This window comes from Trichechus manatus, unplaced genomic scaffold (genome assembly GCF_000243295.1).
Source record: "Trichechus manatus latirostris isolate Lorelei unplaced genomic scaffold, TriManLat1.0 scaffold00068, whole genome shotgun sequence".
Taxonomy (NCBI): Eukaryota; Metazoa; Chordata; class Mammalia; order Sirenia; family Trichechidae; genus Trichechus; species Trichechus manatus.
Genome location: NW_004444004.1, coordinates 13,467,092 through 13,494,500, shown reverse-complemented (window position 1 = coordinate 13,494,500; position 27,409 = coordinate 13,467,092). Strand labels below are relative to the sequence as shown.

General features: G+C 41.6%; 2 protein-coding genes across 3 annotated transcripts; one reads left to right on the top strand and one right to left on the bottom strand.

Moving 5' to 3' along the window:
- Nucleotides 1-411: 411 nt before the first annotated feature.
- On the top strand, nucleotides 412-10,385 carry LOC101340984 (A-kinase anchor protein 17B). Its single transcript, XM_004379811.2, has 4 exons — nucleotides 412-1,164; nucleotides 4,415-4,545; nucleotides 6,413-6,647; nucleotides 8,733-10,385. The coding sequence occupies exons 1-4, from the start codon at nucleotides 412-414 to the stop codon at nucleotides 10,380-10,382; spliced, it is 2,769 nt and encodes a 922-aa protein (XP_004379868.1). The 3' UTR covers nucleotides 10,383-10,385.
- Nucleotides 10,386-15,088: 4,703 nt separating this feature from the next.
- On the bottom strand, nucleotides 15,089-24,691 carry PGRMC1 (progesterone receptor membrane component 1). Of its 2 annotated transcripts, XM_023734493.1 has the most exons (4): nucleotides 24,292-24,688; nucleotides 19,510-19,665; nucleotides 18,475-18,512; nucleotides 16,232-16,342 (listed from the first exon to the last, which is right to left on the bottom strand). In XM_023734493.1, coding segments are annotated over exons 1-3 (486 nt in total). In that variant the 5' UTR covers nucleotides 24,620-24,688; the 3' UTR covers nucleotides 16,232-16,342; nucleotides 18,475-18,510. The 2 variants fall into 2 exon arrangements, with proteins under 2 accessions (XP_004379867.1, XP_023590261.1); XM_004379810.2 differs by lacking the exon at nucleotides 18,475-18,512 and having other exon boundaries at nucleotides 15,089-16,342; nucleotides 24,292-24,691.
- Nucleotides 24,692-27,409: the final 2,718 nt, after the last annotated feature.

Below are 27,409 nucleotides of genomic sequence, written 5' to 3'. Positions count from 1 at the left end.
AAACAGGCATGAAACTACTTGTGCACAGGGTGCTTCATGAATCAAAATAAAATAAAGTAATACTATCACCACTAATAATAGTCGTAGCTTATGTTTATTAAGAACTTCCGATGTGTCAGGCACTGTTCTGAGGATTTCACATGTACTCACTCATTTAATCCTTCCAGAAACGCTACTCTCTATTTTACAGTTGAGGAAACTGAGATATAGTATATGGAAACTCCTTGAAAACTCTAAAACACATGAAACAAATGGAAGATATTAATTTAATTCTACCCATAGTATACTTTTCCCCTATGAATTTGGCATAAGTCCAGCAATGCTAGCACCATTTCAAAATTCAGGTCTGTGTTTTACTCCATTCATATCAAATTTTTTCTCTTTTGTCCTCTAAGGGATCCTGAGGCCACCATGACGGTCACAGTAGTGTATGATAACTCTGAGGCAACAGAGCTCTGTGCAGCTCAACACCTCTACCTCAAGCCCATAGCAAAATTGATGATCAATGTATTGCTCCCAGAGAGTACAGAACCTGTGAGGCCCTTCTCTAACTGGGAAGTTCTTGATCAGCTGAAAAGCCTGATTTGCCCTGACCAGTTCACCACAGTTCGGCTCTCCAAGAGTACCAAGGACTTCATCCGATTCGAGGGTGAGGCTGAAACCCGAAGTTTGGTTCAGATCCTAAAGGCAAAGTTACACGGGAAGATCATCAAGCTGAATGGTTTGAAAACTGACTTAAAAGTAGTGGCTACAGATGCCCAGGGAGAGTGGGAACATTTCCCCAAGGCAAAGGAGACTTCATTGAGTGATGGGACTGAAGAGCAAGACCATGATAAAAGCCCAGATTCCATATATTTCGAAGGCTTGCCCTGTAAGTGGTTTGCACCTAAAGGTTCCAGTGGGGAGAAGCCTTGTGAAGAGATTCTTCGTGTGGTCTTTGAAAGTTTTGGGAAGATCAAGAATGTGGATATTCCTATGCTTGACCCCTACAGAGAAGTAATGACTGGTGGGAGCTTTGGAAATTTTAGCTTTGGCTTGCAGACGTTTGAAGCCTTTATACAATACCAAGAGTCCACTGACTTTGTAAAAGCCATGGAGTCCCTTCGAGGAATGAAGTTGATGCTTAAAGGGGATGATGGGAAAGCTCTGGCTTGTAACATTAAGGTAAGAAGCAGCCAGAGTTGCTTTTATTTTTCATTGTTCAGGTAGTCCTGAGTAAAAGATGGAAGGAAACTACTAGAATAAATTTCCTTGGACCTTACTAGGCTCTGATAAATAGCTAATGTAAAGATTTGGGTAGTCATTAATAAGTAAATGTTTAGGAAGAAAAAAAAAATTCCGATTTGAATACTCATTTTTCTGCTGTCAGGCACGCTGCTAGTTGTGGTTTTAAAGTGATGGTTGTTACAATCTGGGACTCTGCCCCAACTTCCTGAGGACACTAAAGGATTCTTTATGGTCCCTGTGGAACTATCTCATATGCTTATACTATTTGACAAGTTGCTGAGAGAGAAGGATACATGCAGTTTCTCTCCTGTTTACTCTTGGGGTCACAACCCATGTGACCATCTTAGGGCCAGAGATCAGGTGATAAACTGTGGCAATTGTTCTTCTCATTCTGTCCCTGCACCCAGGAATAATATGAATATATGAGTGATCTTTATCTATTGCATAATAACTAGTAAGGTATTAATAACCGTCTTGAGCTTTTATATTATCTGTTTCTGAGGTGTGGATCTTGGTTATTGTGGCTTTGGTTTCTTAATTTGGGGCTTTTCTTGTTAAAGCATTGGACACATGAGCTTCAGGTTTTGATCCCTGGGGTATGGGTTGGCAGAGGGGGGAAGACTTTACTTGAAAGACAGATTTTAAGAACTAAGAAGTCCTCATGTTGGGAAAACAGCACTGCTAGGAAGATTGTCATTGCTTATAGAATGAAGTCGAAACTCTTTATTTTTTATTGTACTTTAGATGAAAGTTTACAGAACAAGTTTCTCATTAAACAGTTAGTACACCTATTGTTTTATGACATTGGTTACCAACCCCACAACATGTCGGCACTCCCCCTTCTCAGCCTTGGGTTCCCTATTACCAGCTTTCCTGTCCCTTCCTGCCTTCTAGTCCTCGTCCCTGGACTGTTGTGCCCCATTAGTCTCATTTAAGTCAAAACTCTTTAGCAGGGCATTTATGGTCCTTCACAGTCTTACCCCATCCTACCTTTAGAACTTTCTCCTCCCATCCTCCTCTTCCTATCCCTTAGGCTCCAGCTAAGTGGAATTACTGACTAGTCTCCAGATGCTTCCCAGGCTTTCTCTGCTCTGTGTCTTTCTTTGCACCTGATATTTCCTCTTCCTGGAATCTCCCTACTACCCCAATCTCCAGATGTTGAAATCCTGTCCATTATCCAAGGCTACCATCTTCATGAAATACTGCCCCCTTCAGTTCTTCTCTGTATTCCCAAAGCACTTTGTCCCTACTTATCCTTTAGCACTTTTCACATTATCAACTGTATTAAAGCTATTGATATGCATGGCTTAACGCCCCTCCTATATTATAAGCCCCTTGAGGGAAAGGAATATGTCTGTTTTCCCCACAGTACCTAGCACTGGACGTTGTCTAGGGTAAGTGTTGTACAAATGTGGTTGAAGTGACTAGAATAACCAGCACTGATTATTACCTTTGGAAAATGGGCTGTTTCACCATTAACATAGCCTGTGTCCTACGTGTGATTAAGTGTCCTAATCCAGACAGAGAGAAGGAAACAAAAAATGGGTCAGATCATCTCTTACAGCCGTAGTTATTCCACCTGTAAAATATTTGCCTGAAACTTCTTGAGGGCTTTTAAGGATTCTTTGTGGCCTCTATGAAACTATTGCATATGTTGATTCTATTTGACAAGTTGCTGAGAGAGAGGGATATGTGCAGTTTGAAATCACAAGGAGAACTATTTACTCCCTCTTTACTCTTTGGCTCACAATCCATATTTTCAGGTGATCTGTCAAATAAGTTGCTAAAACATAATCTCAACAAACTTGGATCCTTTACTTTCAAAATCAGCCTGTCTATCCAGTCATGGGGTCCCTGGGTGGCACAAGCAGTTTGCACTTGGCTACTAACGTTGGTGGTTCCTACTCACCCAGAGGTGCCTCGGAAGAAAGGCCTGACAATCTGCTTTGGTAACGATTACAGCCAAGAAAATCCTATGGAAAAGTTTTACTCTGTAATACATGGAGTTGCCATGAGTCAGAATTGACTCCACAACAACAGGTTTTGTTTTGTTTTGTTTTTTTTTATCTAGTTATGTCACCTCATTGATGTCTGAATGCTTTGGCCATCACCATCTTGAAGTCTTTATCCTGCAGTGGAGAAGATGCAGCTAAATCCTCTTTTTTCTTTAAATCAGTCTTTAGCATGAATTTGAACTTTTAGCTTAAGTAGCTTTCTGTGTATGAGAAGCTTCCAGTTGTCAAGTCGACTCTGACTCATGGCACTCCTGTGTATGTCAAAGTAGAACTGTGCTCCATGGGGTTTTCAGTGGCTGATTTTTTGGAAGTAGATCACCAGGACTTTCTTCTAAGGTGCCTCAAATCTCCAACCTTTCTGTTAGCAGCTCAGCACATTAACCATTTGTACCACCGAGGGACTCCATATGAGAAGCTACTTATGTTAAAATATTGTTTTAAAATCATGAGCTATTCAGTCACACCGAAGATATAGTAAATACTATAATGACCATCTGTATGCCACTGCCCGGCTTAGACAGAAAAACATTACCAGTAAGATGAGAGACAGCGCCTTTACATACCCATCCCTCAGTCACATTCCCCCCAAAGGTAACCATGATGATGAATTTGTTGTTTATCATTCCCGTGCATGTTTAAATAGCTACTTCTGCTTCTTTTTTTTAAGCAAATCTATTTGTAGTTCTCAATCAGACTTTCACTTTATTTCAAGATTTGAACAGTAGCTTAATAATCATGACAGTCAGATCTTGTGTCTCATTAGGTCAGTCTTCTTGCATCTAGTTTCCTCCTACCCTTTTTAGACTATTTTTGCCTGTGGTGATTAAAAATATATATATACTTTAACACAGTTGATTTTTATAACAAACCAGAGGTCATTTACTCAGGTCTCTCAGAGCCTGTGCCTGTAAGGGCACTGTGAAGCTGCCTGTGAATGCATGTGAAGTGAGCTTCTCAAGGATTCTGCCAGAGAACATCCTGGAGCCTGCAAGTGCTGTTCAGCAGGAGGCTGAAGGGCAACGGAACAATATGGGTACTGGGATAGAGAGGATGTTTTTAATTCTCTTGATTTTGAATTGACACATACCATCTTCATTCTATCTTTCTGGCCTAGGACACACCTGGCCAGCTGGCAAACTTTTCTAGTGAAACTTTGAATTGTTTTGGAGCAGGTTATGTTTGATACAACCAAACACTTCAGTGAAGGAGCTATAAGGAGGAGGAATCAGGAAAGGCTAAAATTACAAGAGCTGGAAGAAGAAAGGAAAAAAGAAAAGAAGAGAGAAGAGGAAGAAGCTGAAAGGTAAGGAGACCAACTTTGATGAAGAGGGTTTTTTTTTTCTTTTGTTTTATGGATTTATCCTTTTGGGTGAATGGCTAGACTTGATAGATAACATTGAGGTGGGGACAAGAATTGGCCCAGACTGGAAAACTCCACTGAAGGCTACAGTCTTTCAACCATGCTGTTATAAAACCAAAATGACAAAACAGTTGAAAACAACAGACTTAAAAAAAAAAAAAAAAGTATGTTTGTTAAGGAACAAGCGATGAAGAATGATAGGACTGGATGAAAATGTCTGGGAAGAAATGATAAAAAGGCCAGAAACTTTTATAGTGGAGATCCTAGCCTACCGCTTTAAAACAATTTAGGCCTGGAAAAAATTCCTTTCCATAAATGGTCAATAATCAAACTAACCCATAGAGAAGAAGGCATGGGTTTGTTGGGACCACTTTTATTTTTGGCCTAAGTTCTTTCTGTGAATTTAAGGAGCCTCCGTCTTTATTTCTTAAGTTTATAATTGTTTCCCAGTTTAGGGGTTTGAGCCGAGAAAAGCCTATTGGATTGTCAAAGGTTTATGAAGAAGATACAAATAGGCTGGAATTGTAGGGTTCTGAAAACCAATTTTACCTGCTGGCCCATCCCCTTCCATGTCTCTTCTTCCAGTCTTCCATGTAAATTGTAGTGATTCCATGAAGGAGATAAAGAGCACCCTTACATATGCCTCTCACTTTTATGGCTGGTGGGGTGACAGGAATTATCTGAGATTCACATCTGTGAAACTTGGCTATAGCTTGAGTGCAGTCAAGATAACTATTACCCCCTGAGCCCAGTCAAGATAACTATTACCCCTAAAATTCTAGGCTGAACGTGCAGTTTAGATAATCATCTGGCTTTTGCTAAAGTCTTAACTCCTCAGGTAATTGTTTCTTCTTTCTCTGTCCCCATGTTCCCATAAGGGCCTAACGGCAACAGTTATAGTTTTCAGAAAAGAACGGTAAAAAAGCCCATATTCTTTTAGGCTAGCATGTTTTGATGACAGTACGCTGTGTTCAGTAATATGTGCCAAGGACCAGTTCTCACCCTTAAGATTTTCTGAGTGCTTTGACTTATCTTTATTTGCGTATGTGAAACCAACCCACAGAAGGTTTTGATCTTAATAAATAAAGAAAGAAAGAAACAAATAAATAAAATCATCACTTGGACAGATGGATCCAATGGTTCCTGCTTGTGGTTTGAGAAAGTGGGGGCTAGAGGCCCTTTCCTTTGCATTCTGTAGCCGCCTTCTTTTGATAACTCTATCTCTGCGAGAGACCTGGGTTTGATTCCCAGACAATGCACCTCATGTGCAGCCACCGCCCGTCTGTCAGCGGAAGCTTGTATGTTGCTATGGTGCTGAACAGGTTTTAGAGAAGCTTTCAGACTAAGACGGACTAGGAAGAATGGCCTGGCAATCTACTTCTGAAATTCAGACCCTATGGATCACAATGGTCTGATCCACAACCGATCATGGGGATAGCATGGGACCAGGCAGTATTTCCTTCCATTGTTCATGGAGTCACCACGAGTTGGAGACTGACTTGATGGCAGCTAACAACAACAACATTTCTGCATAAGGTCCCCTTTACATGCTTCTGTTTGCCCAACTCAGATTATATGTCTTTCTCCCTTGACTGATGCAAAGGACCTGCTCATAAATTGCTTTGTTTTTTTTTTTTTTTTTTTAAAGCATAAATTGTCTATGTCAGGCCCCAGGGTTAGCAGTGGTCGATTCCTGGAGACCTCAACCATCTCTACTCCCCTGGCGGTGAGGTGGGGAAAGTGGGGGTAGAAGTCAAACGCCTAATAAATACCATCTGAATGGTTTACGGTAATCGTAATCATTCTCCAGAAAAAGAAAAGATGAGGAGAGGAAAACCCAGGAAAAGAGAAGGAAGGCCAGGGTCAGGAGGCGAGTCTTGAAGGAAAGAGACAGACATCGGAGAAAGAAACAGAAGGACAAAGCCAGAGCTGAGGCGTCTCAGGAACCTGACTCTTCAGAGGAGTGGAAGGAGAGGAAGTACCTGCTGGCTCAGAGGCGCGTTGAGGCCCTTCGGTTGTTACGCATACTCCTGAAGAAAATTGCAGTAAGGCTATTTCCCAATTGTTCTTGAGTTTTGGTAGGCACTAACCTTTCTGAGGAGTCCCTGGGTGGTGCACGTAGTTAACGTGCTCAGCTGTTAAGCTAAAGGTTTGAGGTTCGAGTCTACCCAGAGGCTCCTTCAAAGAAAGACCTGGCAATCTACTTCCGAAAAATCAGCCATTGAAAACTCTGTGGTGCACAGTTCTACCCTGACACACACGGGGTGGCCATGAGTCAGAGTTGACCTGAAGGCAACTGGTTAACCATTCTGAGACATTATATTTAATCAGTAGCCTATTTAAAATCGGGGTCCCAGAAAACCCATTATATTCATGGGATTATTTTAAAATAGGCTAATATCTAATAACCCCAATTGTGGATTTATAAAAGGGGTTTCCAAATTCTCTAAAGGAGTTGTGTCTCACCCCTACCATCCAACACACACACTTTGTGTTTCTAAACTTCTGGATGTTATTACCCAGAGCAGTTTAGCTAGTGTATCTACTTTTCTGTTTCTGATCTAAGGAACAGAAAATAGCAGGGGGAAGAAATGGATGGTGTGAGTGTTAGGTCTGTCGTGTTGTAACCTTACTTGTCCATTCATCTGCAACCGGTCTGGATAAGAAGAGCCTTGAGCAGATACCTTTGTGTAGCAGCTCATATTAGTCTAGTTGTAAACGATTTGATAAGGAATTTCTCACATTACGGAGCAATTGTTTGGTTTGGAGAGTTTCATTTTTGAAAGGTGTATTTTCCACTGAGTGAGCTCCTTGAGATAGCCGGACTCTGCAGCTGCCCCGGATTAAAATCTGGAAAGGCTCCCAAAGTGTTAATTTAAAAAATCCGTAGTCATTGTCTTCAAATATGAAGAGTGAAGGACATTAGTATTATATAGAGTTAATAGATATTTAATTAATATTATATATAGTTAATAGATTATAGAGAGTTTGTGGATGTTTATGTACATTTGCAGTCTGGTCAAGCATTACACACTAATCACTCGTTAGTGTGGACAATGAAACTTAGTGAAATCAGGATCAGAAAAGTCTCACAATTACATTTTTAACAAGGCTAGCTGGATCTTTTATAGTTTGCCTTAATGACTGCCAGAGGTGACTCCTTTTCTAAGAATGGATCTCTTTAAACGTACACACCACCTAATTCTTGGCACCAGTAATATCTTATACCTGTTACACAGTCCGCAAGTTCTAATCCCAGGTAATTGGCAAACACGGTGCCCTGATTTGTATCAGGTGTCGGTGGGTGCTAAGTGCAAACTCTCTCACAGGGCAAGGCCTGTGGGCAGCACCTTTCACCTGCCCAGCAGTTGTGCAGAGCAGAGAGCACCACTGTCATGGCCACATTTTCTACTTGCTGCCTTGCTTCTTACTGAGATGGGGGAGGGGAGGTGGAACTCAGAGACTCCTCACCTGCAATCCATAGTGAGAAACTGGAGTGAAAAACAGACAGCTTATCTTTTAAGCCAGTTGACCCTTCTAGACAACGCCATCTGATATGCCACACATTTCTCCCATCAGTCTTTACTTGTATGTGAATTTTCTGGAAGGGCTAGAGATCATTTCTTATTCCTCTTCATATCCTCAGCCCCTAGCACAATACCTGGAACATCAGGCTCTCATAAATTTTTGAACAAATAAGGAAAAGATCATGAACTTTGAAAGCCACGTAAGGCGTGGGGCCTTCTAGCGTAAGGATGGGCACAGGCATAGTAAAAGCAGAACATATTAGACTAAGATGTCTAATTGTGTGCCTCCCATTTCCTCAGCACAATATTATTCCTGGAGCCCTGGTGGCTCAGTGGTTAAGAGCTCAGCTGCTAATCAAAAGTTGGCAGTTCGAATCCACCAGCTGCTCCTTGGAAACTGGTTTTTACTCTGTCCTATAGGGTCGCTGTGAGTCAGAATCGACTGAACAGCAACAGGTTTCAGGTTAATATTGTTCCTAATTTGGATCTATCCCAGGTGTTATTAGAAGTCTCTTCAGAACAATATCAGAGAGCCCAACTTTATTTGAAAATTTTTAATGTGCTTAGTTTTTCATGTGAGATTTTTAACCTTTTTCTTTAAAGGGATCCACACAATTTAACCCACAGGTAGTAGATGTTGCAGGCCCTGAAGCAGAGAATGGTTGTGCTCTGGGGAACACACTGGAAACTCTGGAGAAAGAAGAGTTAAACACACAGTATCTTCAAAATCAAGATGAAATGCCAAAATATCAGGTTGCCAAGTTGGACAGTAAACGAAAACAAAAAATGAAGAAAAGAACTAGGACTCACTTACGTAAATCTTCCCTCCGCCTTGGGAAGAAAAAATTAAGGTATTCAACTAGAAAAGAGAGAGCCAGAAAACTTTTAACTGATAGATACAATCACAGTTTAATCTCTGACCAGAATTCTTTGCAGATTACAACAATTGAAGGTCAGTCCTCCAAGAAAGAAGATTGCCACAGTTCTAATAAATTCCGTTCTTCCAGATTACTTGAGAGAGACTGTGGCAGAAAACAGAAGATCTATGAAACAGATGAATTTATCGACTATCTATTAAACTATTATCAGACTCCAAAATATGCCCGTATCTTCCTAGAACCAGGTCACGTAACAAGCACATGTCAGTGGCAGAGGGTTGTTTATCCCAAGGGAGATGGATTTCAGATCAATTTGGGAAAACGTAGACATCACTTAACCAGTTTGAGCCCAATGCAAAACCTGGAATGGCGAGAACATGCTCAAGAAGATGATTACTGGACAAATATTTGTGCTCAAGTTCCTGACTGTAAACCACAAGAAAAAGAAAAAGTGGACTATGCCAAAGAATGTTCTAAGGGCTTTAAAAACCATCTCAAGGATACAGCCAGTGAGGCTGGTGATCAGCTTTCCCCAACTGATGGAGAGAGCCATCTTTTGGAAGAGACCCATGATCACCGAGTCAAAGACCCAAAATCCAGAAAGAAAAGCCAAGTTTCTTCACCCTACAGGTCAGTAGGCTTAGCTTTGGAATTGAAAGATGTCTTAGAGGAAATTAGTAGCGATTCCGAATGCTTCAATGAAACCCTTAGCAGCGTAAACAAAGAGGAGCAAGAGAATTCTGTGGCCGCATATCATAGCTCCCCAGAAAAAGGACCCCTTGACCCTGATGAAATAATCACTTGTGATCAGGAAACTAGGTCAGGTCAGACCTTGTATTCGAAATGTAAACAAGATAGTGAGAAAAAACACTCTAAATATAAGCTTAGGAAACCAGGCAAACGGTCTAAGAATGAACTGAGATGCTCATGGCTTGAGGGTGAAGACAATTCCATTAGACACGAGAGAAGGAACATCAAAAAGAGGAGAAAGCCAGCTCCCAAATACTTGTTTGATGAAGGTTACTGTCATAAGTCCAGTTCCAGCGATCTATTAGAGGACATTACAAGAAAGAGGAGGAGGTTTAATGGTACCACATTCGACCAGAAAGTGAGCTCTAGACCCTCTCATGTGCCAATAACGTCATCAAAAAGGGCTAACGATTTCTATTTAAGAGATTTTTACACAAGAAGAGAGACTCCTTGGAAGTCAAAATATAACCAGGATGAAAGAAGCTTTAAAAGACGTGGAAATTCTGAAGATTTCATGCTGAATTCTGATAATTACTATATTAGACATAATAGTCAGGAAGACGTTGGCTATGGAAGCTATTTAGGAAACAACTACACTAGTTCTTTATATTTTCAAATGTTTTGATGGGCACTTAGATCAGGAACATTCTTCTTCACAGTAAACAATTTTCAAGATGAAAATTTAAAACCAGGTATAGCTATCTAGCTAGCAACTATAGAGCAAAAGAGCAACATTTAAAAGCTTGAGCAAGGTTAAACGCAATGCCTTGTCTCAAAATTACTGCAGGTGTGTTGGCAAGCTTTGGCAATACAAAGCATCCAGATTCTGAAGCTTGGTAAAACAATGTGCTTGCAAAACTTCTTGATCCAAGGACAGACGTTTCTACAGTTCAACTGCAACTTTAATTTGGTGCCAGCGAAGGAGCAAATTAACACTGAGTGTATGGAGATAGCCCTCTGACTCCTTAGCTGTCATAACGTCATCATTTAGTATCAGAAGCAAACAAATACGGATCTTTTTCTACGTTCTTTGATTTGGTCAGAGACACCATGTGCAGCAACAAACTTTCCTAACTTTTATCTACAAATAATTATAGATAAGAGAAGAACATATAATAGACTTCTTCATGACGTTAGATGTGTCTCATGAGCATCCACCAGAAGGAAATTATCTTATTAATATGTTCATAGTACTGAAAGAGTTATCCTTTCGGAAACAAAGGCTTGGAAGAAGAATCTAAAAGAGGCTCAGATTGTCCTTTGAGGCTTAAATGTATAGCACATCATTAGCAGAGTTGTTTTTTGAAGAACCCCATGTCTTTCCATCCTAGAAAAGCAAAAGGATTGAAGTGACTTAACCAGTGGGATTTGCAAAAGGAAATATTGAAAGATCCTCGGGCACCAATAATGGCACTTGGGAAGAGAGGACATGACAGTATTCCATTTCGGGCTATGTAATCCTTTCACTCAGGGTTGGGTGACATCAGTTGGTAAAAAGTCACTGAATATCCCCAAGCTGACTTTTATAAAACAGTAACAAGTGCCTCCTTAATTCTCAATAATGCCATGGGGTTAGGAAGAGTCAAGGGCAAAGCTTATAGTTAGTTTTCTAGTTGGGGACAAAAAATTATGTGTGCAGGATTTGTAAACTCTTAACATAAAACAATTTATCTTTCTACCTGCTGGTTTTGGACTTCTTAAATATGTTTTTAAATGGAGATATTTTATAGATTCTTAAAGACTTACATCTTAGTGTGGTACATGTTCTATAGAAAGCTTGGCTGATTCATTCTGCCTTACACAGGATTTAGGACCTCAGGGGCAGTAGATGACCTTTTTTTTTTTCCCAACAAAACTATTACCTGACCTGACAACTGAAGACGTCAATGAGATTAGAGACTGTCTGTAGCAGAAAAAGGTGATTTTAATCCACGGTAGTAGTAGAAAATGCCATTTTCATATGACGTGGTTCATTTCAAACAATCTTAACTTGATATTCTGTAATAAAGTACCAGCTGGTAGAGCCAGGTAGGGTCCAGTCAGTCCCACAACAAGTGCTCATAACTAGCCTCCTGTGCAACCTGGTATCTGAAGGGGCTACAAAATCTCCTCCTTTATCTGAAGAGCCACAAGTTGTTTCATTGATCTCTTCTGATCACATTTTAATAGAGGTATGTTCGTGCATGTAAAGGTTGGAAATGACCATAACATAGGAGATCGTGTTTATTATTAGTAAGATAGTTCGGAAATGACCATAACATAGGAGGTCGTGTTTATTATTAATAAGATAGTGACCAATTAATGATTTGTTGGCTCTCTTGTGTTTGATTCTACTTTCAAGCCAGCGACTCTGCCGCTGAAACCAGATTTGGCTTGTCAAATCTGAAAAATCGCTCATGGGGTGAGTGCCTTTTCTCTTCTCAAGACTAGCAATGACTATTAATGTTCAAAGTACTGTTTTCCAGAGTAGCCTTTTAAACTACCAACAGCTAGTATTTGGTCAGACAACTTTTGGTAACTAGGTATTATTCTCCTCCAATGATGACCTTCCTCTTTCTTTTTTCATATTTCATGCCATTGAGACAAAGAACATTATGGGTTTGTAATGGAAAGCAGCTATGCTTGCTTTGACAAAATAAATCTCAATTTCTTCTGTAATTTTATTTTTTTTTCTTTGCAGAGTTTATAGGCATGAAAACAATTTGCTGCTCAGTAACCAGATCTAAAAAATAAATTGCAGAATACAGCATGTGCAATTTTTTTTTTTTTGGTATAATAGAACTGGTGCTAAGTCACTTCTATATAAAATTTTTGTTTTGTTTATTTGATAAATACTGTCCTGGGACCCAGAAGAAAGTAAAAATACTGGTTTTATGTTTACTTTCTGTACAGCCTTGGATTTTTATGTCTGTTTTATGGTAATGCATTCTAGATTTGAGTAAACCTTTTTGTGTAGGCCTTAAGTGAGGAAGAGAACAACTTATTCTGTACTTTTCAATTGACTGGCTCAATAAGGAATAGAATAGCACTGAATATATTGTAACCACTTTCTATTAATTAATGTCTTTATTCTTTGTTGTGCTGTTACTTCAGTGGTGCAAAAGTAATTTCTCATATTTTTCTTCTACGTCCTATTAAGTAAGGGCCTCAACTTTAAACTTTGTCTTTTGAAGTGTTTTCTATGTTTTTCTTTGTATGCGCTGCTGATAACGTTTTAAGAAAGCTAAAAACCTGTCAATGTATTTTTGTTCAATTTCTCAGGTAGTAAGCCACATAACCTGGTGATTTTGAAAATAAGAACCAAATAGGTGTATTTTTATTTGTTAAAAAGATTGTTTCAAATGTTAAGTTTTCAATAAATGCTGATAATTCCACTTTTGGGTCAAAGTTTCTACCCTGTAGTATGCTGCTTTGCACTAATGTTGCTGATCCTTCTCATTTGCATTGGTAGAGAAACGATACATATTTAATTTTCAGAGATTAAAAATAAAATTGTTATAGTGAATATTGAGTCTTTGTTCATTTGCTAAATGTATTGGCTAAAGTGTTGCACACCCACAATAACATTTTCTGTGAAAATATTGGTGTCTAGTTTTAATATGATGTTTCTATGCAGCTTTTTCTTTTATGATGCCAGCTTGTGGAAACTGACTCTGTCAGAGCTCATGGAACTGAAGATCTCACAGTTTTATTTTCATTTTGGATAAATTGAAATGATGATATTTAGGTTTAAGATTATCCTCCCTTCAGCAAATGCTTTATTGTAACTATTTAAAAGGTAGAAAAATTGATTCGATTGAATTTTATCTCATCCCTTCAGCACCTGGTGGAGGTGTTCAAAGTTATACTATATCCAAAATAAAAGTGTGGGTGCCGGATAGAGAATCTAGTCCGAGAAGCTAGGGCCCTCAATAATCAGTCTTTGACCATACAAGAGTTAACTGTATTTTCACATGAAATGTACAGCAAGCTGCCTCTAAGTATTATATCACAAAGGCAGACTGTACCTTAGAGTAAAATCTTGCCACTTTAGAGCTGAAAGCGTCCTTGTTGGGTTCAAAGAGCTCTTTCTGTAACAGCAAGGAATGTATGGATGTTTGTTCTGGATCTATGATTTGCATAAACTTGGCCCTCTGGGATAAGGTAAATGTTAAAATTATGCGGAGAAGCCACAAATATGGAGACTTACTAAAACACACATAGCAAAACGCTACTTATGAACTACAGATGCTGGTACCGAGAACAAAATACCTCTGCAGCTGGTTGGATGAAAGCACGTAGGGAGCAAACCCATGTTAACCTGAAAACCTCCGCCTACTATGGTGGTTTTACCACCACTCCCTCATCTTCTTCAGTGGCACCTTTTACATAATATGGTTTAGGAATATGCTAGCTAGTTTTGAGAAGTTCTTAGATCAAAGTCCTGGCTTATAGTTAATATCCCTTTACATGTAATCAGTACAACGTTGATTCAGCTCTGAATGGGTGGGTATCAGGCTATTGGGAGTGAAGCTGTAACAAGGCTCTGGATGCTTCAGCAGACAAGCCTGTTTAACTTTGTAAAAGAAGTAGCCTAATCTTCACGTCTAAATGCGATTTCAGGCTGCAACTGTGGCCCAACTTCTCTCCCCCGCCCCCCTGCCCTTCCCCAAAGCATAAGGCCTACCAGGTTGCCTGGCACAAAACAGGCACTCAAATATTTGTTGAATGAAACCTAGTGGGGAAAAGGGCACATTTTAAAAAATACATGCAATATGGTTTGATGGCATGGAAAACTGCGCTTTCTTTGGTTCGGAGTACATCTCTTGTAAGAAAAGGCTGCCAATTTCAAAACAACGAAACGCTAATATTCAGAGTTAATAGGCTTCTTGTAGTTTATACAACTGACTGCATATGCAAATCTGATATCCTTCTTTTGCTGAGGTGAATTAACTTTGCTAATACATGGATTTCTGAATACTTTCCTGATCAGACATTAAAACAAGACCAGCAAAATCCTTTCTTAGCACTTGGTAACAATGCCTTCAGTACAATTACCCCCTCAATGACCTTGCTATAGACCTCAAGATGGGGTTTGCTGTTTACAGTTTTAAGGAGGCAGACTTTGACAAGTCACACACACGCAAAAAATCAATTAGTAGTTCCTAACGTGACAAGCTGGTACTTGGTTTGTGGTGTGAGGTTTCTGAATTTTTGCCCCTTCCCTCGTCTCTTTTGGAATAAAACGAATCTGTATTCAAAAGTGAAACTCTGTTAAGCTAATGTAAAATGACCGAATCTGGTTCTTTAGATTAAGGTCCAAAAAAAAAAGTAAAACAACCCACCACACTATACTGGGTAAAATCATTTTATTAACTGACAAAAGCACTTCATTTTGTTTTCTGATTTGAGGTAAAACCATTAAACACAGTTCACAAGAAAATACAATGACTATTTAACTACAAGAGTTTGAAACCTCACTAGTTGTTCATATAATACTTTTGCAAATTCATACAACTGTACAGTCTACTTAAGCTAAGTTTAGTGTTAACCAAAAAACCGTTATCAAAGACTTAGATACTTGACTACTACTTTCGCAGTGGCTAGAGTTTTGTAACAACAGAAGAATGACTGTTACCTTATGAGTAACTTTAAAAATCACTTGGCTAGTGGCGTTTGCTGTTCCCTCCTTCTTTGGGGGTGTGTATGAAGGCTCTTAGGAGAGCAAGCACCTGCTCCTCCTGTTCTGTGTGCCTCCCCCTCACTTCAAATTGTGTAAGATAACCATTACCTTGCGAGGAACATGGGAATTGGGAAGATAGTGCTATAATCTTTGTAAATTTAGGTTTGTAGGCAAGCCAGCTTATTTTTTTTTCCATTTTAAGCTTTTCCTTTGTATGTTCAGATCCTGTTTTAATACAAAGTAGTCCAGAAACACAGCAAATATGTTTTTTGCCAAGTGAGTCCAGCTCTAAGATTCCATTTTGTTACTGGACAGCTCTCTTGATACCAAATTCTTTGGAGCACTGCAGATTTGCCTTAGAGGTAGATAAAACAGAAATCATGCAGTTACGTCAATTGAAAAATAAGGTTCTTTAAAGAACATCGTGACTAAAAGTTGGTCCTTTGTTCTTGGTGTTTGAAGGACTTTGCACATTTAACGTGTTTAGCTGTTTTGGAAATATCAAAGTCTTACCTGTCTCTCTCAAAAAAAAAATTGAATTCAGCCTGCACTAACTAAAGGTAGAAGAAAAACAGTGTTAATGTTTTTATTACAGCACGGCAGTTCACTTTCTGGATCTGTGACACATCAACATATCATGCATATTCTAAGACAGAATTTAATTTTATCAGTGTCACTAGTGATGTTACACATAATTAAAAACTTTACAGCAATTTCAAAACTTTTCTAAATATTGAAATCACAATGCTTTAAGGACATACTGGAATGTTACAAATGATTTTGCAAAATACAAAAATAGATATGCTTCCAACGAATGCTTTAATCATTTTTCCGATCATTCTCATCTTTTGGTTCTTCTTCATCTGAGTACACAGTGGGCTCCTCTCCCTCCTTCAGCAGTTTGCCCACGTGATGATACTTGACTGGAGGAAGAGGAAAAAAAAAAAAAAAAAACCACAAATGGTTATTCTCATGCTTTACAGAAAATTACTTCCAAAAGTATTTTCATTCTAAAGCATTTACTGGAGGTCTACAACATAGTCAGCAATGTGCTGGGCGTTTTGAAGGATTCAAAAGTGGTTTATAACATAGTTCTTGCCCACAGCGAATTAGTTTTGTTTAGAAGACAGACTATAAAACAGGTAGCAATGTTGGACAGCGAGTGAAAATGAATCCTGTTTGTGTGTAGGAATGTTTAGAAGAGCAAGGGTTCAGTCTGAGTTAGAAGAACTGCAGAACACTCCATGGAAGAAAGATAGGTACTAAGGCTGAGCTCTGCAAAATGTGTAAGATTCGGGGAGGGAGAGATTTGCAGGCGATGAAAACACCATGTGTAAAGAAATACAGGTAAGAATGAACCCACCTGGGGAGCAATAAAGAGACCAACTTGACAAGAACTGAGTTGGCATTTGGAAGTAGTAGGAGATAAGGTTGACTAAGTAGTATAGGGAAATATTATGAGGTATCTGACAAGAAAGCCTAAGGAGTTTGGAGTCATACCCTATTGGTGGCAAAGGGCACTGAGCAAAGGAATCACACAGTAAAACAGGGTGTATAGGGCAAATTACAGTAAGAGACTAGGAGCAGGGCAAACAGGAAGGTAGTGTGCAGATACAGGGGTGAAACAACAGAGCCAGGAGGATGGTGCCCATGGGAAAGGGAAAGGAAGGATGAAAGACAGGAAAACTGGAAACATGAGTTAATGAGATGCTTAGAAAACTGGAGATTCCAGACAAAAATGGGGACCCCATAATGGTGCCCGGCTACCCTACTGACTGCTCTGACTGGGATCACAGTGAAAGGTCCTGGACAGAGTGAGAGAAAAATTTGGAATAAAATTCAAATTCATAAAAAAGACAAGACCTACTGGTCTGATAGAGACTCGTGGAACCCCCAAGACTATGGCCCATAGACATCCTTCCAACTTGAAAGTGAACCCACTCCTGGAGATCATCATTCAGCTAAACAATAGACAGGCCTCTCAAGTGAACAGTAACACCCATGAGGAACATGCTCCTCAGAACAATCAACCATGTGAGACCAAAAGGGAAGCATTTGCCCAAAAGCAAAGTTCAGAAGGCAGGAAGGGGCAGGAAAGCTGGGCGAATGGAAATGGGACCCCAGGGAGGCAGTGGGGAGAGTGCTGACGCATTGAGGGGATAGCAACCAATGTCACAAAACAAGCTGTGTATAAAGAAAGAAAGAAATGGGGACCCCATAAAGGGAGCCACTTTGGAGAGACACATGACAAAAGAGATCTACGATAAGGACTGGAGAAGTGAAGTCAGTGTTGGCAAGAAGCAGGCCCCTGGAAACCTTTGAGAAAGTTCAACAGAATTGTAGGGATAGAAGCCATACTGTAGGGAACAGGACGGAAGGTATAGAGAGGAAATGAAGCAGTGACTAGGGACAACTTACTAGAAGTTCGTTTGATAGGGAAGGGATGATAATAGTCTAGTGGATGGAGAGGATAGCAGGAGACAGAATTTTCTTCCCAACACGGAGAAAACATATGCATAGTTAAAGGAAGTGGTAAAGGAGCCAGGAGAGGACTGGAGATGTTGGAGAAAACACATTTAAGTGTGCAAGAGCATAGTGCTTTTTTCCCAAGACTTGAGAAGGGATGGAGTCAGCCGAGCACCACACTGTTGCAGCCAAGCTAATACAGGGTTAATCGTCTCAATGCCAGAGGCCAAGGGGACTGAACCTCCTCTTTCTGAATATGAGTAGGAATTAGAAGAGTAACCAACCTGTCTAACCAGGTAAGCAGAGCTGCTTTTGTGTGAAATAATTATTGAGAACAATTGGAACTTCCCTATTTGAACATATTATAAAGGTCCCTAGGGTGCTTGGTACTGTGCGAGACAGCTAAGAGAAAAAGCTGAGTGGTGCCTGGGAAACCTGCCTTTAGGGGAATCCACACTGGCTGTGAGTGTAGCTGAGGTGTCACAACAGTATTTGGGGCTAGAGAGAAAAAAAAACAACACTTTTTCTCACATTAATGCAGGCAAGCCCTAGCAAATGGAGCTTTGTAAATTATATATTATAAACTCACTGGTTTCACGTAGAAGAATCCACTGTTACAAAGGCATCCTTAGGATGTAAAAAATGAGGGACTATGTTAGGTAGCTGAATTATGTTTTCAAAGTACAAAGACTTGCCTCCAGATTTAAAAGTTACACTTAGTCTGCCTGAGAGCCAGACTCTAAAAGTAGAGCCACATGTGGCTAATGATTAACCCAGAACTCTCTGAAGTCAGCATTATTTTCAAAGAAAATGGTTGGATTTAGCCAAAAGAACCGGTAATATTTAACTAATCATAGCAAATAGAAATCTACATTTCAAATGAAAATTTTCCCTCAAAGAAATGGTCATTGTTTTTGGACACCGTTTCATAAAAGTTGGGAAAGATATCATTCAAATTCTTGGCAGTAAAATATTGCTAAAGTTATAATTATACCCTTAGCTTTGACAGAAGTCAATTCCTGAATTCTCCGAAGTTGAACTTCCCATCCTTACTTCCCCTCCAAAGACCTCAGCCCACAGCACAAGCCATGAAACAGGGGTCTCCTTTTTTCTTTCTTTTAAATGCAGACACCACTGTTGCTGGGCAGATTATAAGCATTATTTTTATGAGGCCTATAGTTAGGCTCAATTTGATCCAAAGAGAAGCTGTTTTGTAGAATACAAGTCTCCCATTATTCCACAGAGATGTGGGCTGCTTTTAAACGGCAAGTTCTACAAGAGAGGACTTATGAAAATCCCTCTTTCTGTAGTCAAGATGGCCACTGTCCTTTCCCCTACACACCAAGCACCAAATACTAGTGTGGAATCTATGCAAACCTTCAAAATTTTAACAAAAACAGGAAGCCAGGTTTCCATTCAGAACTAGCTAAAAATTGGTATGCAATCTTAGCAAGCGACTCAGCACTGCTGCAATTACTTCAAGCCATGAACTTGATCTGTCCAAGATTCAGGAGCCTATCAAAATGTTCCCAGGTTTCAGGCTGCTTAGCAATAACTATTATACTGCTGTGAATCCCCATTACTGGTAGAAATTTGATCTTGGCACAGTTTAAAAAATGCTTACAAGTGAACTGAGAGTCCCAGTCACTCAGGGTCTCCTGCTGGGCAGGAGTGAGGTCAGAAAGGTCGTCATACTCGTCCTTCAGTGCTTCCTTATCCAGGCAAAATGTGGCAAGGCCCCTGGATGCATCTCTTCCGGCAAACACCCCATAAGGCCCATCTTTAAAAACAAAACCAAACACCAATTCTTTATTAGACAGTGATTATTTCCCTATGGTTCATACACAGAAAATGGCTTCTGTACCCATCAACCCAGAAAGTCCCCTTTTTGAATATCCAATTCTGTTCGGAAACCATAAGTGATATTGAAACCTTAGTCATTATGTAACAGACACTGAAAGACCTATTGTTGTTTACCTTTTCAATAGCTAAAAGGAAACCAAAATGCTATACATTTTCATCAATCTTCTGGGATTTTCAAATAGCTAGTAAAAAGTCATGAATGATTATTCCCTGAGGGTGGGGTGTAGGAAATGATCTACCAAGATAATACTGAGTCTATGGACCAGAATTTGATGTGAAGACATTGAACCTGGCTCTGTTCTAGGCACTGGAGCTACACTAGTGAGAGTTATAGTTTTTTTTCTTAAAGTTATAGTTTCTTAAAAGAATAAGCATGAATGAGTAAATGAAGGTATTTCCTTATAAATGTACTGATTTTTTAAAAAGCGAGTGAAAGGTATCTTAATAGAGATCGTTGGCTGCAAGACTCACACATTAACATGTGCAAAAGAAATTATAAGGTTATCAGTGGTTCGGAAATCTATCCACATGTTATATAACCTTCACTGTCAATAAATAAGAGATAGCACAGGAGCTCAGTGCCTTCCCTCTTTTTTAGGTGGCCTTGAAGAGTGAGAAAATACTAAAACTTTCACGGAAAAAAGGCCAAATTAATACTCCAAAATAATTCTATAAAGTATTAGAATGCAACTATATAGATAACATTGTACTGAATGTTTAAGAGAGCAGTAAATCATTCTGCAGGTACAGTCAGTCCCCAGGTTATGAAATGAGATCTGTTCCTAAGTATGTCTTTAAGAATTTGTAGGTAAGTCGAACATGTGCATACTGTTATTATTTAGACTTACTTAAGGAACTCTGGTGGCGGAGTGGTTAAAGTGATCGACTCTTAACTGAAAGCTTGATGGTTCAAAATCACCAGCGGCTCCATGGGAGAACAGATGTGGCAGTTGGCTTCCGTAGAGATTTACAGCCTTGGAAACCCTATGGGGTCGCTGAGTTGTAATCAACTTGGTGGCAGTGGGTTTGGTTTCTTTGTTTATAGTGCAAGAGGAGCTCTGGTGGTGCAGTGGATAAGCATTCGGCTGCTAAGCAAAAGGTCAGCAGTTCGAATCCACCAGCCGCTCCTTGGGGACCCTATGGGGCAGTTCTACTCTGTCCTATAGGGTCGCTATGAGTTGGAATCAACTTGATGGCAACGGGTTTGTTTGTTTTGGTTTGGTTTGGTTTAGTGCAAGAAGGAGCCCTGGGGCACAGTGGTTAAACCCTTGGCTGCTAACCAAAAGGTCGTTGGTTTGAACCCACCAGCTGCTTCATGGGAGAAAGATGTGGTGGTCTGCTTCCGTAAAGATTTACAGCCTTGGAAACCCTATGGTGCAGGTCTACCCTGTCCTATAGGGTCGCTATGCGTCAGAATCAACTCAACAGCAGTGGGTTTGGTTTAGTACAAGGCTCCAGGCCTTTTCAATGATTTAAAAGCTGCACGTGCAGCAAGTGAAGGCCATTGTGATGAAGAATTTGTTTCCAGTAGGGGCTGATTCATAACATTAAAGGGCAAGTACAGTTGTCGAAGGACTTTCCTAACCCGGGGACTTACTGTACTTAAAGTAGATGTTTAACCCGTTGCCACGGAGTCCAACTCATAGCGACCTGCATAGAGTAGAACTGCCCCATAGGGTTTACAAGGCTGTAATATTAATGGAAGCAGACTGCCACATCTTTCTCCCTCGGAGCCACTGGTGGGTTCGAACCGCTAAACTTTCAGTTAGCAGCCAAGCGCTTAACCACGGCGCCACCAGGGCTCCTTTTAAAAAGTGGGTGTTTAGACTTATTTAAATATTGTACCAGAAAATGAAAAGAATCCAGTGTACTTTAAATAATGTATTCTTTTCCCAAAGGTATATTGAGTAGCAACCCTGAAATTAAAAAGTTCATGGGTAACCACTATACCATGTGTGAGAATGGATCAAGTTTCAATATGACCTGGTCACCTGAAACCTCAATCCACCAGGAATATTTTCATAATTAGACAAATTTTACGATTAACTTTAAGATTCCAAAGAAAAATGGTTGTTTTTAATCATTAAGTGCTACCGTTTCCATTACATTACAGAAGGTAAAAAGCCTTCACGCATTTTCCACAAACATACACCTCCAGTGAAAAGGGTAGCACCTAGCCCTTGAAAATAGGCAAACTACTGGTTTCAACCTCACCATTTCAGAAATTATGGTCACTATGTGGTCAAACCTCACAGAATAAACGAGGTATAAGGGGAGCATTAAAAGTCTTTGGAGAATACATAGCATTTACCACAATGTATATTCACTAGAACGCAAGCTTCATGAGCAGGGATTTGTCTGTTTTGTTCACTGCTATATTCCTAGCACCTACAACAGTGGCTGGCATAAAACAGTAGGCAGTTGAATAAGTACTTTTCAGGACTCCTTTATAACATGAAGTATCATTTCCATGCTGTTGTCGTATATTCACAGGCTTACTGGATGATAGTGCAGGATGGAGCATAATGAGCCATTCCGATCATTTTTCCAAGGGAAAACTAAGGCCCGGGGGGAAAAACAAAAACAAAAACAATGCTTTGTACAAGGTCACACAGCTGGTTAGTGAATCAATCAGGACTAGAACCCAAGTTACCTGACTCCCAGTCTTGTGATCTGTGCACAGGCCTACATTCCTCTCAATGACTTTGCAAACTACAATCACTGATAGCGCCCCATGCACATGTTTTGACTACTTCATAGTGTAGCTCAGTAACAACAAATATTTGCATAATTGTTTATTGATAACGCCTCTAGGTGCACCACTAAAGGTGACAAATAATACAGGAGTGGCGTTCAGTTACATGCCTCCAGGACGTAGGTATTCTAAATTGCCCACAAGGAAAAATTACTAACTGGGAAGTGGCCCAAGAACCTTGACACATCTGATCTGAATTAGCTGGACTGGGCAAGTAAGGGGACAGGAGAGGCTATGACAGGATACTCTTCCCTCTTTCCAGGCCAATGGGGAGAGAGCAACTATCAATGTGGACATACCACCACCAGTACAACAGTGGTTCTCAAATTTTATTATACATAAGAATCACCTGGGGCTCTCATTAAAATGTCAATTCTGATTCAGTATATCTGGGGTGGAAATGTAAATTATCAGCAGGAGTTTGAGCCGGAATGAACTGGTTCGAAGCCCTGGTTTTTAGAGGAGTCCAAGTGGAGGAGCTAATATCTCTTCCTCCTCCTTTCTAAATATGCTATAAATCAGAACTTTCCAAACGTGGCTGCTTCTCAAATTTGCCTGGGAGAGCTTGTGAAAATGCAGATTCTTGGACCTCCTCCACAGAAGCTCTTCTTCTGGGGTTACGGTGGTTAGGCCAGGGAATCTGTATTTTTCCTCAAGTGCATCCAGTGACTCTGATGCGCAACCAGGTTCGGAAAAACCTTACCTTTAAGGAACCCTTCAAGCCTGCTCCCTTCAACAGCCCAGCAGTCATCCATCCCTCATTTCCCCTCTGGGTGGCTTCTCCCGAAATTCCCCCACCCAGCAGCCTTCCTAGCCCCCTAGCCCGACCCCTTTTGTTTCTCAGAATCCTCCCACTTCTCCCTCCCTCCATTTTTTTGGCTTACAGTCCTTTATCTCCTGCCTCAGACTAAACACTGTATTACCTTATCATCTTGCCACATAACCACTGTCCACCACATCCTGCCTTTATTCTTCCCTCAACAGCTCACTTCCCCCAATGCAGTCGCCCTTGTCCACTTTCTCGCCGTTCCATCCACCACTCATAGCGCGGGCACACACACACACACGCACGCACACACACACACACACACACAAACACATGCCACACACATACCTGACACATGCCACATTGCGCGCGTGGACACATACACCTAATAAACCACATACACTCAACACGCACACACCGCGCCCGCACATACAGCACAAACACATCACTCACCACCAAGCACAATGCTTCTTCTACCTGCTGCTAATCCCATCTCCGCTTTCCTTCTTCTACACCCCCACATTCCACCATGGCTACTCCTGACCTCATTGGCCTTCGCGTGGTCTCCAAGCCCGGACTTCCCTCCGCCCGCTCCCCCTCATGCTCCCTCGAGACACCCTCATTTCTTTTCTCGAGCCCTTCACCACTACCCGTTTCAGGAACCCTCAAACATTATACCTTTGAAAACTCCCCCCGCACCCCAGGCTTTAATGTGCCTCCCCTTCCAGCCTCGCGGTCCCACCCACCCCGGGTTTAAGCGCCGTGGCTTTTTTCCTCCATCCCCGATCTAAGCCCGGCTACAGCGCGCCGGGGATCGGCGCCCCCCAGGAGCCCGCAGCCCTCCCCGAGCGCCAGGGGTGCCGCCCTGCCACGACCGCGGGGCTATCGGAATGCCTGCCCCCCAGCTCGCCGCCCCCCGTCCCTCAGGGGCGCCCTGCTCCCCCCCATCGCCTTCCCTGGGCCCAGCCCTGCGCTGAGACCCCTCTCTTTTGTCTCAGCGCCCCAGTCGCCGACTGCCGTACCGGGCCCGTAGAACTTGCGGCCCTTGGTCACGTCGAACACCTTGCCGTTGATGGCCATGAGTATGCGTGGGTCCTGGACGCCGTCGAAGCGCCGCAGCTCGGCAGGGGTGAAGTCGCGCCGCTTGAGGCGGGGCAGCGGGGGCGGCTCGTCGTCGTCGCTGTCGCCGCTGGCCGCCGGCTGGTCCCCGCGCACGATCTTGTAGAGCAGAAAGATGCAGAGGCCGAGCAGCAGCAGGTTGAGAGGCGAGGTGAAGATCTCATGAAGCAGCCCGCCGCCCTCCAGCTCGCCTGGGTCGGCGCCCGTCGCCACCACATCTTCGGCAGCCATGATCTCTGAAGCAAAGGTTGGGCCGGGCTTAGGCAGGGCTCTGAAACTCGCCGCTTCCTCCTCCCGCTCAGCCAGCGAGCCGCGGCCGGAGCTCCAGCTCCGGACGTAGAGTCGGCGGAGGAGGCGGGGCCAGCGGCCCCTACGTTCTGCCTCCCCCGCCCTCCGCCCGCCGGATGCTGCGTCCCCCGCCGCGGAGGGCGGCCCACTCGCCGCTTCACCTGCAGCTCCCTGCGCCAGCCTCACGCCATCCGCGCTCCAGCCTGTAGCTAGGCCCTCCTCGGCCACCCCCGTTGCTCCTCGCTGACCGACCCGCTCAGGCTAGGCTGAGCTTTGTCAGAGGACCCCTCCCCTACCGGCTGCGCCCCAGACAACGACTCCTTGTCTCTTGCGTCAGACTCCGCCCCCCACTTCAAGACCCCGTCTTCCTTCCCTTGGCCACCCCTGGGGAGCACGAGGCCCCATTAGGAGACAGGAAACTCATTCTTTGAGCTTTTTTTCCACCTTAGAGACTCAGACTACGCATTTTCGCCTTCGGGACCCCCATTCGCTCTTCTAGACGACCCTCCCCCAATCCTACCCACCCCAACCCCCCCAGATGCTGTGGGGCGGACACCAATGAGACAGCGAAAAGTGCCCAGGCCTCTGACAGCGCTCCCAATATCTGGGGAAAAGGATAGGATTGTCGATTTACTTTGTGCTTGTTCTCGAAAAACTAATCCGTTTTGCAATCTCTGATTTGCTCAGTCATAAGGCATCAGCAAGCAAGTTCTCTTGTTGCACGTTTTTTTTTTTTTGGCCCAGAGTAATGGCCAAAGTTTCTTTGTTTGGCAACGTTCTTCTATTTGATGTCTGTCGAGCTACCCTTGGCAGTTGGCAGTCACAATAACCCTGAGCTGGAGCCCAGACGAAAGCGGGGGTTTGGAAGTATCCTAGGTTTGGTCCCCTATTCTTTCCTAGGTATTTCATCCGGCCTTTGATGTGCTGGCAGGCTTCGCCTGAGTGGGCTTCCGTGGAGGAAGGATTGTCTCTACCCTCTAGAGTCCTAATCTGGCCGAGCTCTTTATTGTCGAAGGGGGAGGGGAACGGAGGAAAGGATAGAAAGGGAGAAAAATAATTAAAACCAAGCCATGCACACATCTGCTGCCCAGAGCAGTACTTTTCCATCAAGGATTCTGTTCGCCTGCACATAATTTGCTCCCCCCTCCCAATACGCAGGAGACTTGAGAAGAGAGAACTGGCTTTTCTTACCTCAGAATTCTAAAACCTGATTTGGCCAAACATTAATGGCACAAACTCTTCCATCCCCCTACACCCCATCATCTTAAATCATTTTAAAGTGCATATGGGTAAAACAATTTTTAAATTGGGCCCACACATTTTTCTCACAGAGCTAAATTTAGGATTCGCTGAAATGGCCCTTCCAAAATCTTTTGTCAAACCTCTTTAATCATGGGTAAACTGGAGCTCAAACTGAGAGAATTCATTGGTAGTTAAAAATCTAACTGTCTTCTAACAAAAATGTACGTGGCCAAGATACTTTAAAAAAAAAAACTTGTGAAAATTTAGTTTCATTTGCAACTAACATGACAAAGGATTAATATCCTTTAAGAGTTCTTTTTAATTGATGATAAAATTCATAAGATTCTAATCAATAAATGGGCAAAAATAGGAAGAGGTAGTCCACAAAGGAGGGGATTACCAATAGCGAATAAGCCTATGAGAAATGGTCAGTCTCGCTCTAACAGAAAAAAAAAATCAAGATACCACATTCACCTGTCAGAGTAGGAAAGATGAAAGAAAAGAAAGGATAGCGTACAATGCTGGCAAGAGAGTGATGAGATGCTCATATACTGTTGGGGGAGAGTAGAAATTGGTATAACCTTTTGTAATCCATAAAAATATTTTCTATCCATTAATCCCACTTCTTAAAATCTACTCTTTGACCGAGTAATCCCACTTGCAGGAATCTCTCTCAGGGAAACACTTAGAAATGCAGACAATGATTTCATACTAAGATGCTTATTAAAGAATCATTTTTAATATAGTAAAACTGGAAACAGCCTAAATGTTCAATTTTAATGAAATAGCAAATTAATTAATCTATGTAAAATGGCATATGGTGCAGCTATCCAAATATCATTATGATGTGGGAAAATACTTATGTTTTTATTTTAAGAGACAAAAGCAGGAAACAAAATCATATACAGTCTGAACTCAACTATGTAAAAAAAATGCATAAAAGGAAGCCTGAAAGGAAACATACTAAAATGTTAACTGTTGTGATTGTTAGTTTCTTCTTTATACTTTTCTACATTTTCAACAATCGGCACATGACACTTTTAGCCTTGGGAAAAAATGGTTTATTATTTCTTTTCTGAAAAATGTAGAACCATAGTACACGTTCATGATAACAAACTTGTGGAGCCCCGTTGGTGAAGTGGTTAAGTGCTCAGTCTGCTAACTTACAGGTCAACAATTTGAATCCACCAGCCGCACCTTGGAAACCCTATGGGGCAGTTCTACTCTGTCCTACAGGGTTGCTTATGAGTCGGAATCGACTCAACGGCAATGGATTTATAACAAACTTAAAATGATCCCTGGTGGCGCAGTGGTTAAGTGCTTGGTTGCTAACTCATCAACCACTCCACAGGAGAAAGACTTGGCAGTCTGCTCCCATAAAGATTACAGACTAGAAAACCCTATGCGGCAGCTCTACTCTGTCCTATAGGGTTACTATGAGCCGGAATGAATTCGACGGCAACAGGGTTTACAACAAGCTTCATGTGTAAG